This window comes from Rhinolophus sinicus, chromosome 17, assembly GCF_057876585.1.
Source record: "Rhinolophus sinicus isolate RSI-liver-muscle chromosome 17, RSI-T2T, whole genome shotgun sequence".
Taxonomy (NCBI): domain Eukaryota; kingdom Metazoa; phylum Chordata; class Mammalia; order Chiroptera; family Rhinolophidae; genus Rhinolophus; species Rhinolophus sinicus.
Window position 1 is genome coordinate 100,704,473 of NC_142517.1, and position 15,240 is coordinate 100,719,712.

Genomic DNA, 15,240 nt, shown 5'->3' on the forward strand with positions numbered 1-15,240 from the left:
CAAAATGTAAACAATTTTTTGCACACATTTTATTCTGAATAGATATTCCAAATCATCTGATCATTGGCATAAAGTGCTAATCTGATAGGTTTCTGACTTGGGGCTTTCTACTGTGCTTTCCCCCACCTCTTGGCAGTAGATGTACATTTCAAACAAACAGCAGAAAAAATATAAAACTTCTGAACCAATTAGATTGCTTAGCAACGTTTTTGTCTTCTTTCCTGAGCTACCTCCGTGTAATCCTCCTGTCACCAACTGTGACTACACGGTAACTTAAAAGTTGAAAATCAGCTTTTTGACGTTTTAAATGTTTTCGTTTCCTTCGATTGGCAGATCATCTTTGTTCACTTACAACTGAAATTGTTGTAGGACGTCCCCTAATTCCTCGTCTAGTCATAGCGCTCAGAGGTTACTTACAGATGATGCGAGATTCACAGGGACTCTACCCATCGTTTACTTTGTAAATACAAGCCATTTTCAGATCTGGGTCCCGAAATTATTTTACTCTTCAAGAGCAGAAATATTACTATGTTCATTCAGTGAACCTTTTCTTAGATTTTTATTTTTTGTATTTTCAGCGATTTCTTCAACCCACCAATAACTTTCCCAGTTAACAAAAAATAGTTTGCATAGGTCGCTATTCGGAATTTACGAGCAATTTAGCCACACGTGATTAGCAACATTAAGGGGAGAGGCGTTCTTCCAATCAAAGAATACACATAACGAGAGGCCCCTGGTACCCAAACGAGGCAACAATGAAAGGTCCACAAAACTCAGAAACGTTCCGACGAGCCACCAACGCCTGCTCTGATTTCAGGACGCCGGAGCGCGCCCGCTCGGCTGCCTTTACAGCCGAGGGACACAGGGGTCCAGGGAAGAGGGTCCCATTGGGACGCCGGGACGAGCGTGCGCGACGCTATCACCAGCCACCCCCACCACAAACAGGAGTCAACGCTCCGCATCCCGTCACTAGGGCAACGCTGCAATCCGACACCCAGGCTCAAGATGCCGCATCCCGAGCCACGCAGAAGAGGCGCATCGCAGGCCGGCCGCTGGGACAGACACCGCCGTCCCTGGGGGGCCTAATGCGATGGGGGACACGTCCTCTGCACGCGCCCGGGTCCGAGGCTCCGCCACCGGCAGCCACCCGGCCGCGCCGGTCCCGGTTTTCCGCACGTGGCGGCCGTGACTGTACCGGAGCGGTATCCCTCCGCGCCCCCGCCTCAGTCTCCTTCTGCCTTCCCGGGACCCTCCGAGTCGGGGCACCGCGGAAGGATCGCACGCACGCGCGCGCGTACGTTCCGCCGTGACCGCGGAGAACGGGGAGCGCCGCGCTGAGGAGCAGCTGCCGCTACCGCCGCCGCCGCCAGCACAGCCACTCCGCAGCCTCCCGCCGCTGGTTAGTCAGCCCCGTGGCTGCGGGCGGGCAGCCGGGCCGGGCGCCCTCCACAGCTTCTTCCTCGCTGCCGTCTCCGCGTCCTCCCACCGCAGCTCCTCGGGGAGGGGGGCGGTCGGTGCCTGCGCAGAGCCGCCTCCTCCCCGCCCCCGCCCCGCCTCCCCCCGCGCCGCCGCCACCCGCTACCGCCGCCGCCGCCGCTGCGCCTGCTGCTCCTCGCGTACCCGCTGCAGTGCGAAGGGCTCGAAGATGGCCGGTTGGCAGAGCTACGTGGATAACCTGATGTGCGATGGCTGCTGCCAGGAGGCCGCCATTGTCGGCTACTGCGACGCCAAATACGTCTGGGCAGCCACGGCCGGGGGCGTCTTCCAGAGCATTACGGTGAGGACCGGCCGCGGCGCGGGTACCCGTCCCCCGACCTGAGTGGTGCCGGCCGGCCGTGGGGGCGCCGCAGCGCGGGCCCGGGGCACGGAGGGCCGCGCGGGCAGGTGTGCGAGGCGGCCGGCGCCGAGGATGCGGCTGCCGGGCGGGCGGGGAGGCCGAGGCCCGGGGACGCCCCCTCGCCAGGGGCTGCACTGACAGGCGGGGGCGGCGGCCCGGCTCCCCGCGTTCCCAGTGCGGGTCTGGGGGAAGCTGGGGGAGGGAGCACGCACCGGCCGGAGCGGGGTGGGGGGTCGCCTTTTTTGCCCTCGTGCGTCTCCCTCAGGTACCCGGGAAGCCTGAGGTTTGCTTTGCACGTCCCGGGGTGAAGCGGGGGCCCGAGGTGCCAGGCCGGGGCGCACTGGGCCGGGGCGAGGGTCCTCTCGCGGCCGGGCCACCCTTCGCGCCGCGGACAGCGCGCCGCCCGCGCCGCGGGCTGTGGGAGGTGGCGGCTGCCCGGCCCCCGGGATCCTCGCGGCGACTTTGCGTAGGTTTGCCGGTGTCCAGGCCTCTGGGGCTTGAGGGAAATGTACGCCCACAACGTAGGTGGATTCGTGAATCTCGACTTCAGCTCTGCCTCCATAGGATTTTTTTTTTTTTTTAATTCTCCAAGATGGCGAACTGCCATTGATTTCTCTCCTCCTATGGAGATTCATCGATATACCGTTATCCCCAATTACGCAACATAGCTCCAAAAAAGGGGGTGCTTTTGTGGGGCTTTGAGTAATCTGCGAGGACCAAGGGGACACCTCACTTCTCCAAGTCTCTTGGAGTCCCTTGAAGAGGGAGCTCTTTAGTGATGATAGTAAGGAACTAATGCAGATTTGTGCTTCACAGCGCCTGATTTTGTGACTTGATGATTTTGGCTTGGTTGCCACATGTGGAGAATAATTGTCACTAAGCCTCTAGTGCTGCTTTATTGTTTTGCTGCTTTCTGCACAAGGCTCTTTCTAAAATTGTGACAATTGTGTCACATATAGGGCCAGTCTCTTAATTTTTTAGTCTCATGCTCCCTTCCCATCAAACGCTAAAATCAGGCCCCCTATTACGGGTGCTACTAATTATTCTTGTACTACTTGACATGGTTTAAGATCTAACTGGGTAGAACTCAGTCCTTGATGCTCGCACTTAAAGGTCTCCCCTAACCGCAGTGGACGACAATTCTTACCGGGAATAGGTATCTGGTGATCAACTTTTTTCTCTGCAGTCCTCCTGTCTTTGTGTGTGAGTTCCCGCTGTCTGGCTGGGAAGATTGCGGGAGTGTGCTTGGAAATGGCTGGGGCCTGCTATGACTCTGCAGTTCTGATGGGGGCGACGCCTTCCTTCTTATTCATGGAATGTTAGAATGCACGTTTTCTCCTTTCCGGTTCTGGTGGCTACCTCAGTTTCTTTCCAAATCCCCCTCCATTTTCTCTGTTCTTCTACCATTGCCTACTGCAGTGCTACAGACAGAATCCTCTTTTCATTTGCCCAGAAGGAAAACTGATTACTGAGGTGGGAGGGGAAGGTAAGTGGGAGAGAAAAAGGAGTAGTGGCTACAAAAATAGGAGGGAAATATGAATTTGGGAATGCGCTGAGGTCTCGAGTTTGAAGTTCATGCTGTGGGGGAGGGGAGATGTCAAGCTATTTGAAGCAGAGTAGAAGTGAACAGACCGGCTAAGCATGGGCTTTATTTCAGGAGACTTTCAAGCAAGTTTAAATTTGATGCAACGGGACTGACTGTAATGTAACTGAATATGATAGACAAGCTGTTGCTGAAAGTTTATAGGTGAATCCTTACCATTACATAAGTACTTCAGGTCCCACCTGACTTGATACAGTTTATAAATAAGTTTGTAGTTTATCTGGTGTCAGCTACCAACTGTTCATAGATTCTTTTCATAGACTAGTCTTTAATTAGTAGACTACACTGTTAACTAAAATCTAATTAATATAAAACATGTAATCATGTAAGATTAAGTAATTCTTTTAAAAGACTGAAACTTTATTTTACATTAGTGAAATGTGGATGTCTCGTACTGGTAGTACAAACTTGGCATACAGTCTTTCCTGTTATATCAAGGCCTGAAAGGAATTAACTGTAACTTCATGTTTTTTCCCCCTTTTTCTTTTCTTTGTTTTGGGGGGGGCAGCCAGTAGAAATAGATATGATTGTAGGAAAAGACCGAGAAGGTTTCTTTACCAACGGTTTGACTCTTGGCGCAAAGAAGTGCTCAGTGATCAGAGATAGCCTATACGTCGATGGGGACTGCACAATGGACATCCGGACAAAGAGTCAAGGTGGGGAGCCAACATACAACGTTGCTGTGGGCAGAGCTGGTAGAGGTAAGCAAGGCACTTTTTTGGTTCAAAGTTGCATGCTACATTACAACTCATTAAGCGGTTCCTTTAACATTCGGAATAAAAGTGTTAGTCCATAATGGCGATTAAGGTGGTTTTGGTGAACTGCCCAGCACTGAAGTGAGGTACTGCGTTAGATTTACCGCATACACAGCCTAGTCTCTGAGATCCTGGCGTTATTCTAAAGATACGACTTTATTCATATCAACTCTGCCGTTTCAGCTTTAGTAAACTGAAAACCTAAATTTGTTTCTTAAAGTGCTTGCCACATCAAATGATAATCTTAGGGTGTATCCAGATTGTTAAATTGTTCACATTGTTTGGTTACTTTAGTCCTTTTGAGTCTGACTTTTGGATCTCATCTTTTTCTTTCTTGCTTACATTTTGATCATTCATTGCTCAGCATAAAATAAGGAAAAATTAACATTGGCTCATTTTTCTATTGGAAACATTGCTAGGGAAGAGAGAAATAATTAGAATTAGGGTTTTGGAGTAAGTTGTCCTTTTACTAAAATATTCTCAAAGACTGAGTGTGTCTGTGATTTAGATTTGAAAAGTAGGAAATTCTATTTCATTTGATCCAGAAATTCTGGTGTTTCCTGACTGTTGTCAACATTGCAGAAATTCTTACCACACTAAATAAGTCTCACTACTTCTTTGAACTTTCAAAATTGAGGTTTATTATGACATCGAATTAATTTACAAATATATTTAAATGTGTTAACCTGTGTAAATATTTTGTAAATAAAGAGGGCTTGTGTAGTCTCATATAGCAGACTTGGCATATCTAATAAGACCAAATCTACCATGTGAAGAACTTGAAGCTACTCTGAGCTGTAATTTACTTTAATGGTCCTACCAACTCCCTGTGACTGTCCTAAAGGTTCCTCTTATTCTGATGTGAGTTGATGTGTATGAATATTTCTCTATAGGAAAATAGGTAACTGAAATAATAGATTAATCTCTTTAAATATTAGCTGAGCTCAGGTAAATATTAAAAAGCATCAACCATGTAACAAAACCAGAATGAGATTTTCATACCATATAGCACTGCTGACATCTAGTGGCAGTGAATATAAAATCTGACATACACATGTATTCTGGGGATAGACCTTTGAACTGCATCATAGAAGAACCTGTTGTTGGAAATAGAAAATCTATTTCAGGATTTTAGATTCAATTAAAAACAAAGCTAGAACAGTGAGGATATCAGTAAGTAAGCACAAGCCTTTTAATTTGGCCTTTTTTCAGTAGCACTGAAAATGCTCCTAGAATTTGTCCTTGGTTTTCCTCCGGAAGTTAATAGGCACATTTAGCCTCACAAGTAAGACTTCATACTTAATCAAGCTTGTTAAATTGGAAGAATTTTGTAAATAATAATCACCTAAGTTTTAAGTTTATATTTTGGGAGCCAGTCTAATATGTATTTGTCATACTAACCAGAATTTTTTTTGCCCTAGGAGATAAATGAGCACACTTATTTTTTCTCCTAGCTAAAGATGTTTTTATACAGAGCTGCAGCTGCATTGATTGGACTTCCAAGATGCAATTAATAGTTATAATGGTTTTAGCATATAACTAGTTTGAAAGTTCTCGTTTTGGAGACCTAGTTGATTTCAGTGCTTGACAGTTCATGGAAACTGACTTAATGTTAACTTATTAATTGGGGTTCTGTCTGCTAAAACTTATGTGACTTTCTTGATTAACACTTCTTTTGAAACACTTTTCTTCTTTCTCTTTCAGTCTTGGTCTTTGTAATGGGAAAAGAAGGGGTCCATGGAGGCGGATTGAATAAGAAGGCATACTCAATGGCAAAATACTTGAGAGACTCTGGGTTCTAGCTGCTAGGCAGACTGTTAAGTATTAGGGGAAAATTGCTCTTAAACTTTCCTAGCTGTAAGCTTGAGTCTTAATTCTGGAAATTTTATTAGCAATGCAGGGTGATGGGGTATGAACCTGTGTCTCCTTTGTATCCCTCTGTTGGTGGGGAAAGGTCTTTCTTTCTGCCCTCCCCCCCTTAAATAATTCTGTTCACTTTTGTTTTGTTTCCTTGTGTACTCCAGCATTGGTTATAGTGATGGGAAAGGAAGGTGTCCACGGAGGCACACTTAACAAGAAAGCATATGAACTCGCTTTATACCTGAGGAGGTCTGATGTGTAAGCAGCCTCTCCCCATCTACCTAGCAACTGTCTTCATCACCACCCCAATATGGTCACAATGCTACCAGACTATATGGTGGCTAATTTTTCTTCACCTATTTTCTAATGTCATGATTCCTGTTTGCCCTGTAGATCATTTGTATGTTAACCACTGTATGTAATCAACCCTTCTCTGGCAACATAATTGCAGCACAATAATGATTTGCATGATACCTTGAAATTTGGGGGGAGGGGGCATGCCAAGTTGGGCATCACTTTGTCTTAGCAATTAATGGGATATTGATTACTAAAATAAGTTACTATTAAGCAAGGTGCCGGTTGTACAATCTCTAATTTGATCAATGTCTTTTCAGCACTTTGAGCATTTACTTAGCTCATTTAGTCTTCCTTTTGTAGCGCATGGTTGGGAGGTAGTGCATGCATCTTTCTTCACCTCTTTTCTCACCCCCCTCCCTTCGCACATAAGGTATTTGGTTTGCTTCCATCTTATTTTATGCAGTGCCTGGTTTATTTAACCAATTAATAATCCCTTTTGTTGACGAGCTATTGAGAGCTGCAGTAGTTTGCTTCTAGTATTGTTGTTGCACTTGAGTAGACAAATCTTTTTTCATAGTGTCTACAGGACATACAAAGAGTGCAACTGCAAAACAAGAGCAAAAGGCACTTCCTCCCATGACCTTACGGTGACCTTACTGATCGAACCCCAGGGACATTCCATCACTGCAATAGCTCACATTTTTGTTCGTCTTTTTCTTTGCACACCAGCTCTACTCTTTAGTAAAATTGTAAAAGGCTGCCATTATGGACATTAGGTATCCCAACGTAACCATCTGGAGTGTGTCCAGTTTGTTCTTCATAGGACCAATTTTTATTTGCAGCTTGAGTTTTTATATGAAGTTGCATTATTGTGGACTTGGCTGTCTTGTGATGAATTTTTTTTCATATGTATCCTGTGCCATACTATTGTTAAAATGAACTGTTGCTATTGTGAGATGGATTTTAACTGACCTATAAAAGGTTTCTTTCGAATGGCACTACTTTAGGGACATTCTAGTATTTGCTTCTATTGTTTGGGCCTTGTGGATAATGTACAGGTTTAAAAACAAATCTTGTTGCTGATTTGTCCATTTCTTTCCCTGCACTTTGTTACATCTGGGATACAGTCTAACTCATCTGATTTAATATGCATTTAAAAAAATGCCATAACTATTAAACACCTTGTTTACAGACAGATGAAATAAATTTATTCCAACCAAATATTCTAGACTCCTGTTGTTTATATAAATTGTTGGCTTACTGTTATAGTTGATTTTTGACATAATGGGAATATACAGAACAGGCCAACTCTGCTGCAAGCATAAAATCTTTTAAAAAATTGAGTTGATGGCCTATTCTATTTCCTGTAGTATTTATTATAAATAAAATGAGTGCCTGGGAATATCTTTTTAATGGGTTTTGATCTTTTAAAAATGGCTTTTAGTCATCTCAGTCTCATCTTCAGGCTTGAGTGGAAAATTACTGTATCTACTAGAAATTAAATATTTTTCTCTTGTTGCTGGTCTCTAAATGTGAAATCCAGTGAACAGTAAGGGCCCGAGTACCAAAAAGGGTTTCTGCATTGTGGGTTCTTCTGTGCTGAAATGGCATATGACTTCTCTAGATTTGGAGGCTGTGTTGGCAGGCTGAAGTCAGCCAGCTGGGACCCTCGTATAATCACTTATACATTCCTTAGGCAGCATATAAGATAACTGGGGTGTTCTTGCAGTTACTGGCTTTGGAGTGACATACTAACAATGGCTATTATGTAAGTCAAGTTTAGTCCCAGAGGTTGTAAGTTCCCTGAGATGTATTGAAATTTAGTAAATATGTTAGTTTAATATTAAATCATTACCAGGAACTGTGGAGCAGAAGCTCAGAGCAGGGGTGCTCAGAAGTTGGTGAGTCTAAGTAAAACTGGGGAGCCGGTTATAATGCAAATTCCGGGCTCTAGAGGTCCATCCTGGAGATGGTGATTCCATAAGCCCCAGGAGCTCCTTTAGAAACAATTGCCAGGTCATTCGGATTCACTTTAGCAGCCTGTATGCTACCGTTTGAAAAACAGTGGATTGGAGAATGGGAATTAATCTCTCTGCCTTACTTAAAACATACTGTGCATAAATAAATTTTTTGCTTTGAGAGAGTTGTCAGGCAGTAGTTCTGAATTTGATTGTACATACAGAGATGTACAAGTATGGAAAATAGGGATTTGGGGCTACTTTGGTAGTTGGGCATACTGTAGAAATTGTAAAACAACAGCAACAAAAACCTCAACTTCTTGACCTGTTAAGATCCTTTTTAGGAACACAAGGTTAGTCAAATGAAAATTCGGTGGTTGGGTTGCGATGATTTGAGATTTTATGGTAATATACATTAATATATATTCACACTTCAGTTGTGAAGAACTGTTAGGGTAAGTGGAAAGCAGCAAACAACTGTGAAACCCTTAAGGAATGAACCTGTAAGTCGGTGAGGGGATGTGTGTCAGGGATGTGAGGAGGTGAGCAGAAGAAGGTAGAGGACAGTGTATCACTAAAATAGTAAACAATGAAACTAGTCATTGGCCCTCTGTCCACAATTTTATTAGAAAAACACTGATGCAAACATATGCATATATCTTTGTACTTAGTTCTAGGAATTTAACCTAAGGAAATGGAGTTACACAAATTAATACACCTGAACATCCATCACACCGTATTACTTAACAATAACTGATCTAAAAAGACTACAAAATTTACCTTTCAAGGTTATGGGTTGTATGAATGATTGTCCAGAGGATGAAATAGTCATTGAAGAATGACATGAGAAAATGCTCACCAATGAATGTTAATTAACGGGATATAAACATGTTACATAGAGTGTAATAGAGTATGTAATCTTACATGTATTTTAGGTATGTGTTTCTAAAGGCAAAATATCAAGATAAATTTATTTCTGGGGTAAGTTTCCAGGTGACCATATTTTTACAATAAAAATTAAATTATGATGGTATTTGATACTGGATTTTATTTAATGTCCTGTTTACGAGGTTGTATACTTACACCACCAAAACAGAAGAATTCGAGTATTGTAACTAGTAATAATCCTAGACAGTACTATTTAAGACACTTCATTAATTTTTCAACTCAAAGTAACAGTTTGAAGTTTACAAAAAAAAATAATTTTTGCCTCATAAAATTCCTAACTTAGATTTAAAGGAAACAGATCCTTGATCTGAATTGTGGATTAAGAACTGAGGGACCATCTAATACACGTACATTACAGTGACTTTTAACTTTTCCCTTTTCTTAAAAAATTGTTTTAGGTACTATGTTTTTATTATTTACTTTAATAATTATTAAAGCTATTATTGTGTATTTATGTGCCAGGCACTGAGTTCAGTGTTTTATCCTCACACCCTACCTTGGTTTAAATGAAATTATACAAATGATTAAACAGGTTTAGAAAGGCTAGGGCCATACAAATATGTCAAATTCCAAAGCTTTGCTAACTACAATAAATGTTCTGTTTCTCAGGCCTGTGTTTTTGAAATGGGAGTGTTGGAAGGGGATGGAAATGAGGTGGTATCAGACAGTAGATACTGAATTTAAACTTTTATTTTCCTAAGTGGACATACCTTTTTTTGTTGTCGATTATAAGGATTTTCCTAAAAAATTCAGAAAGTGAAATTCCCCCTACTAGTGTTACATTTCTTTTAAAATGTATTTTTCTTTTTACAACAAAAAGCTCCTGTGTATATTCTCCAATATGCTTTTGTTCACTAACAATTTCCCATGTCAATGCAGATACCTCCAGATATTTATCCTTTCAAGGCAGCCTACTACTGTAGGATGTACTGGAATTACAACGGCACCATAATGTACACTATTGTTCAAATGACTGGCTGCAATTGTAACTTTTTGGGGAATTACCTAATTGCTTGTGAGCAGTTACCTTGTACAAAATTCTAAGGTGATAGGTGTTTAATCTGACCTGTTACCTTAATCATTATACCTTTACAGCACTGTGCATCTAAAGATAAGGCTAATATGGTAATCATACAGTACAACAAATATTTGCCAGTTCTTAAAGTGGAAAATGTGTTTATTAACATTCAAACTCCCTTCATACAAGGCCATATAAAAATTCTTAGCATTTTGATTATACATAAGTCTACATTTTCTACATAGTTACAATGATGTATAATATAATTTAGCTTTTCATAATACATTGTTTAACTATATTATTCTATTAAACATAAGCAATTTTCAAATCCAATACTTGAACAATTTCCTCTGTACAGTTTAGCAGGGCTATATTAAATTAGCATAAGATGCTCTTTATTAAGAGGTATATGATCTGTGTATTAACAGTTGCTGAAGTTTGGTGTTTTTGTACAGCATTTCCTTTTTGCTTTGATCACAACACAAAACCCTTAAGGATACTGAAGTTCGGTAAGTTCAGAGACATTAGTTGATGAATCAAATTCATACGTAACACTATAGTATTAAAACCCTTAAAACCTGAAATTTGCACTAGTACAGACTGTTCCTATCAAGACAAGGCTACTTGGGAATAGAAAGGGAAAAAGCTTTGAGTTTCTCTGTGGTGCCGATAGGAGGAAAAGTGCTAAATTCCCTTGTGGCCTCTCACTGACACAGCAGTCTGGGGTGATACCAGAACAAACATTCCAGCTCAACAACTGGAGGTAACTTTATGGAGGCGGAAGTCAGCTTGGCTCATGCTAGGGGGCCACAGCACTGACCTCGTGTGTAAAACCCAAATTGGCATACTCTGATCTAGGTCTTAACTGCAAGCTATACTGAAGGATTTTTTTTTTAATGTTTTTGCTATGTTTCATTCCAAAATAAGTTGATTTAATGCTTGAGTTATAGTACCAGTCTATTAGTTATTAGTGAAATGCAGTACACTCCTGTAGATAAATACCAGATCAAAAACACCTGTTCCAGTGATCTGGTTAAAACAGTAGAATACTGAAAAATAAGTTATTTCTACACAAATCTCTGAAGGGAGCAAAAAAGTCAAATTATATACCTAAATAAACATTTTACAGGGAAATCACCCCATGGCCCTCTGAAGGTCAAACGGTATTTGCTATGTTGTAACCCCGTTCGCCGTTCGCCTGCAACTGGACCACGACACTGTGCTCGCCGATTTCGTTCTCTGCATCGCTGCTGTCAGTGACCTCATTGTCATCATCCTCATAGTCTGAAGATTCGGGCATGTTCTGATGTGAGTGGGACTCCGACAAAGCCCCAAATGACGGGGTGCTGGCAGAAGCCAAAGGTCTAAGTAACGGGGTGTGTTCGGACACTTCGTTCTCCTCTTGACTACTGTCTGTTTCAGAGTCTGAGTCCCCTTCAGAAGAAACAACTTTCTGCTTGCAGACAGGACAGGTTTTCTTGGTTTTTGTTAACCAGGGGTCTACACACTTGCAGTGATAAGCTGTTGAAGCAAAAGTACACATCTTTAGGTGGTACATGTGGCTGAAAACATTAATCTCTTACCATGTTTATTCATGTTCTTCTGAACTACATGCATCATGTTAGGGAAAAGAAGAAAACTAAATTTTTATTAATACACCTCCCTCCTTCAATGAGACTATTAATTAGTACAGGGCCTGGCTTATGGTGTACTAATAACTATTTTCTGTCTCCCCTTCTAACACTGAACTTAAACATAAATTGACTATGTCAATTCCAAGCAAATGTAATCTGTCATACCATGGGAACAGGGAAGGATTCTGAGCTTATCGCCATCTTCATATTCATCCAAACAAATGGCACATACATCATATTCATCTCCTACAACAGAAGACGGTAAATAAAATTCATTATAAAGATACGTATTCTTAACGATTCCAACTTTTCAAATTAGGTCTTCTTCAGTCAGTGAGTTTAAATGCCTTTTGATTTATCTGTCTTTAAACGATTGCTTTTGTTTGTTTTCGTTCAGATCAGGGACCTACCTGCTTCAAGTTCAACTTCAGGAACCTGAAGTTTAAATTAACCTTTTACCTAAAATAAAAAGTGGATGCCAAAATTATTTACCTTGATTACCTTTGCAAAAGATTTTTATAAAAATAATCATAATTCCTTAAGTGTTTTATTTAACTATTCAAATACTAGTTTTGAAATATTTTATGCAAAAGACAAATTTTCACTATTTAGATTTCTTAAAGTCTCTGGATCATTTTTTAAATAAAAATGGAAACATGTTAGAACATAATTTTTTAAAACTGTATTAGTGATAAAAACACTTTTAGAGCGAGACATTGAGCTTCAAATTTCCGTTCCAACATTTGTCAGTTCTGTAGTGCCTGCTTGGCAAGTTACTTCTGACATCCAGCTCTTTTGTCTGAAAAGATTCTACCTACCGTGCAGGGCTGTGAGGATGAAGCGGGGTGATGTAAGCAAAGGGTCAGGCACACAGGTATTCACTAATGGCTGTTTACTGATCATAATCACTGCCTTTTAATTTCTTACTGAACTTACCACCTTTAAATCATGGAAGTTTACTTAATCATAGCTCCTTCTGGAATTAAGTGTAGTTACAAGTTTTTACATCATATGGCACATAGAGTCTTTTTGAGTCACTACTGGCTTTTTATGTAGTGGCAGTGACCACTGGGACCACTTTCAATTCAGTGTTTTTCATTAAATGAATATGTTAGGTGAAAACTTGCAAAAACCTCAGGGAGCAAACGACAGTTAAATTCATTGCCCAACCCACACAGGTAACAACCTTGGGAGGCATGTCAGAAAGCAAGCCAGTGTCTGGATAGAAAGGCTGGATGAACATGACACACAACAGAATGATATGACAGTTCTATCGAAACAATCTTCAACATCCTTTAATCATTTAAAATAGCACATTTAGGAGGAGTCCTAAATAGAAAGCTTAATGAAAATTACTAATTTTTGTTCAGTATCTTGAATTTGGTTACTGTGGTATCCATCACCTATCACATACGTTCTATAACAAAAACAAGGTTCTGTGTTAGAACCTCATGTGTGGAATTTGGTGAGACTGATTATACCCATCTCAAACTACTAAAGAGACTGAAGGACTACAATATACCTATAATTACTGTAATTATACAGCTGATCCATTTTTTCGTGGGCTTTGAGGACGGTTTTAATAAGCAATTCAATCATGACTGATTTCTCATACAAATCAAACTTTCAGTCTTACAACTCTGTGACGATGTCCATTAAAAACAGTTACAATAACTGAACGGGAGCAGACTGATCCAAGGCGTGCCTGCCAAGACTCCAAGCCTCTGTTAAGGTGGGCAGGTTCTCCTGCATTATCCAAGGGGGCCCAATGTAATCACAAGAGGCCCTTAAAAGTACAGGACGGAGGCAAAAGTCAGAGGGAGCCGTGACTATGGGTGAATGGCCAAGGAGATGCAATGTTCCTTGCGGATGGAGGGGAGGAGTGTCAAACCAAAGAATCTGGTGGCCTCTAGCAGCTGGAAATGGCAAGGAAAGATTCTCCTGTAGAGTCCACAGAAAAGAACGCAGCAGCCCTGCTAGTGTCTTGATTTTTAGCCCCGTGAGACCTGTGTGGGACTTCTACAGAACAGTAAGATAATAAATCTGTATCGTTTTAAGCCACTAAGTTTGTGGTAATTTGCTACCACATCAACAGGAAATAAATACAGGTAATATGTGGGTTAGCCTTAAATGTATGGAATTGCAGCTTCAGTCAATGAGCTTTCCTCTCAATCCTTTGAATTTTTCCAAGTGATGGATTTATATTGATCTCCCTTATGTTCTCGCCAGAGCACTTACTCTGATGGTGACAGGTCAAGATTCAAATGTGGAGTTTGTGATCACGGACCAGACTGGAGCCTGGTGCTCTGTAGAGAATCAACCCCCATGGCCTTGGACTTGTGATGAAATCGTAAAGCACATGTTAGAATGTCTGGGGTTCTCATCCTGATCATTTTATTACCTGTGTGACCTTGTACAAGACACTCAGCATCTCTCTGTTTCAGTAGTCTCAAAGAAAAGCAAATATTAACATACCTATTTTAGGATTGTTGTGGATTAAAAGTAATGATGCACGTGATACTTTACATAGTGTTTGGTGCACACAGCGCCTCTTAACCTGCCCCTGAGGAAACTGGCCCAGCAGGCCCGATACCTTAGGGTGGATACACTGAAGGCTGTGGCTACGAGGCTGCTCCCCAGCCCCCACGTGCTTCTGTCCCATCAGATGAGCTGACAAAGAACCAGCCGCAGTGGGCACTGAACCTGTTGGTTGTACTCAGAGTGATTGTGTCATTTCATTAAATATTCATAGCCCTTGAACTGTGACTATAAAAGACATCTGGTTTTATTTGCAAGCCAGGTTGGCTGTATTAGGAACACTTAATGAAAGCTAGTTGCTCCTGACCCAGCTCCAGCCAAAATTTGATCAAATGAGGGTATGGGTGCGCAATCTTAAAAAAATGGACAAACATATTAATAAAAAGCAAAAATGAAAGCAGAATCTAATTTTTGTCCCATTTAAAAATACCTGAAACTAAAAATAGTAGAAAATGCACCATGTACCATGACAACTTGGAAATTCAGTCAGTGGATTCATATTCAAGACCATGGCTGTTGAGTGGATTTATATTTACTTTTACCTTAAATTTAAGGCATTTATTTCTTTATGATGTACAACTTTAGCAGATTTTTTTAAATAACCAATTTGTCCTCTGGTTCTGGTAACATAAAAGGCTCTAACAAGTGCTAATAAATGTTAGTTTTGTTACTATCAGCACCATACTAGAAAGTTCTGTTGCTTAGTATAAACCAGTAGTTCTCAGCTGGGGACGATTTTGCCTCCCGGGGACATTTGGCTGATACCTGGAGCCATTTTTGGTTTTCAGAACT

General features: G+C 41.5%; 3 protein-coding genes across 6 annotated transcripts in view; 2 read left to right on the top strand and 1 right to left on the bottom strand.

Moving 5' to 3' along the window:
• Nucleotides 1–742: 742 nt before the first annotated feature.
• PFN2 (profilin 2) lies at nt 743–7,573 on the top strand. 2 transcript variants are annotated; one of them, XM_019748857.3, is made up of 3 exons: nt 743–1,777; nt 3,949–4,141; nt 5,900–7,573. In XM_019748857.3, the coding sequence occupies exons 1-3, from the start codon at nt 1,646–1,648 to the stop codon at nt 5,995–5,997; spliced, it is 423 nt and encodes a 140-aa protein (XP_019604416.1). In that variant the 5' UTR covers nt 743–1,645; the 3' UTR covers nt 5,998–7,573. The 2 variants fall into 2 exon arrangements, with proteins under 2 accessions (XP_019604416.1, XP_019604417.1); XM_019748858.3 differs by having other exon boundaries at nt 6,220–7,573.
• LOC148754834 (uncharacterized) lies at nt 756–1,310 on the top strand. The gene has a single exon (XM_088794064.1). It carries the CDS (start codon nt 756–758, stop codon nt 1,308–1,310), a length of 555 nt encoding a protein of 184 aa, XP_088650190.1.
• A 2,833-nt stretch (nt 7,574–10,406) lies between the features above and the next one.
• The window catches only part of RNF13 (ring finger protein 13), a 136,351-nt gene continuing 131,517 nt past the window's right edge, over nt 10,407–15,240 (bottom strand). For all 3 annotated transcript variants that reach the window (XM_019748856.3, XM_088794063.1, XM_074333758.2), the window contains 2 exons: nt 12,076–12,156; nt 10,407–11,797 (listed from right to left, as the gene is read on the bottom strand). In XM_019748856.3, the coding sequence (XP_019604415.3) occupies nt 11,433–11,797; nt 12,076–12,156 (446 nt within the window). In that variant the 3' untranslated portion in view covers nt 10,407–11,432. The remainder of the gene's footprint in view (nt 11,798–12,075; nt 12,157–15,240) is intronic.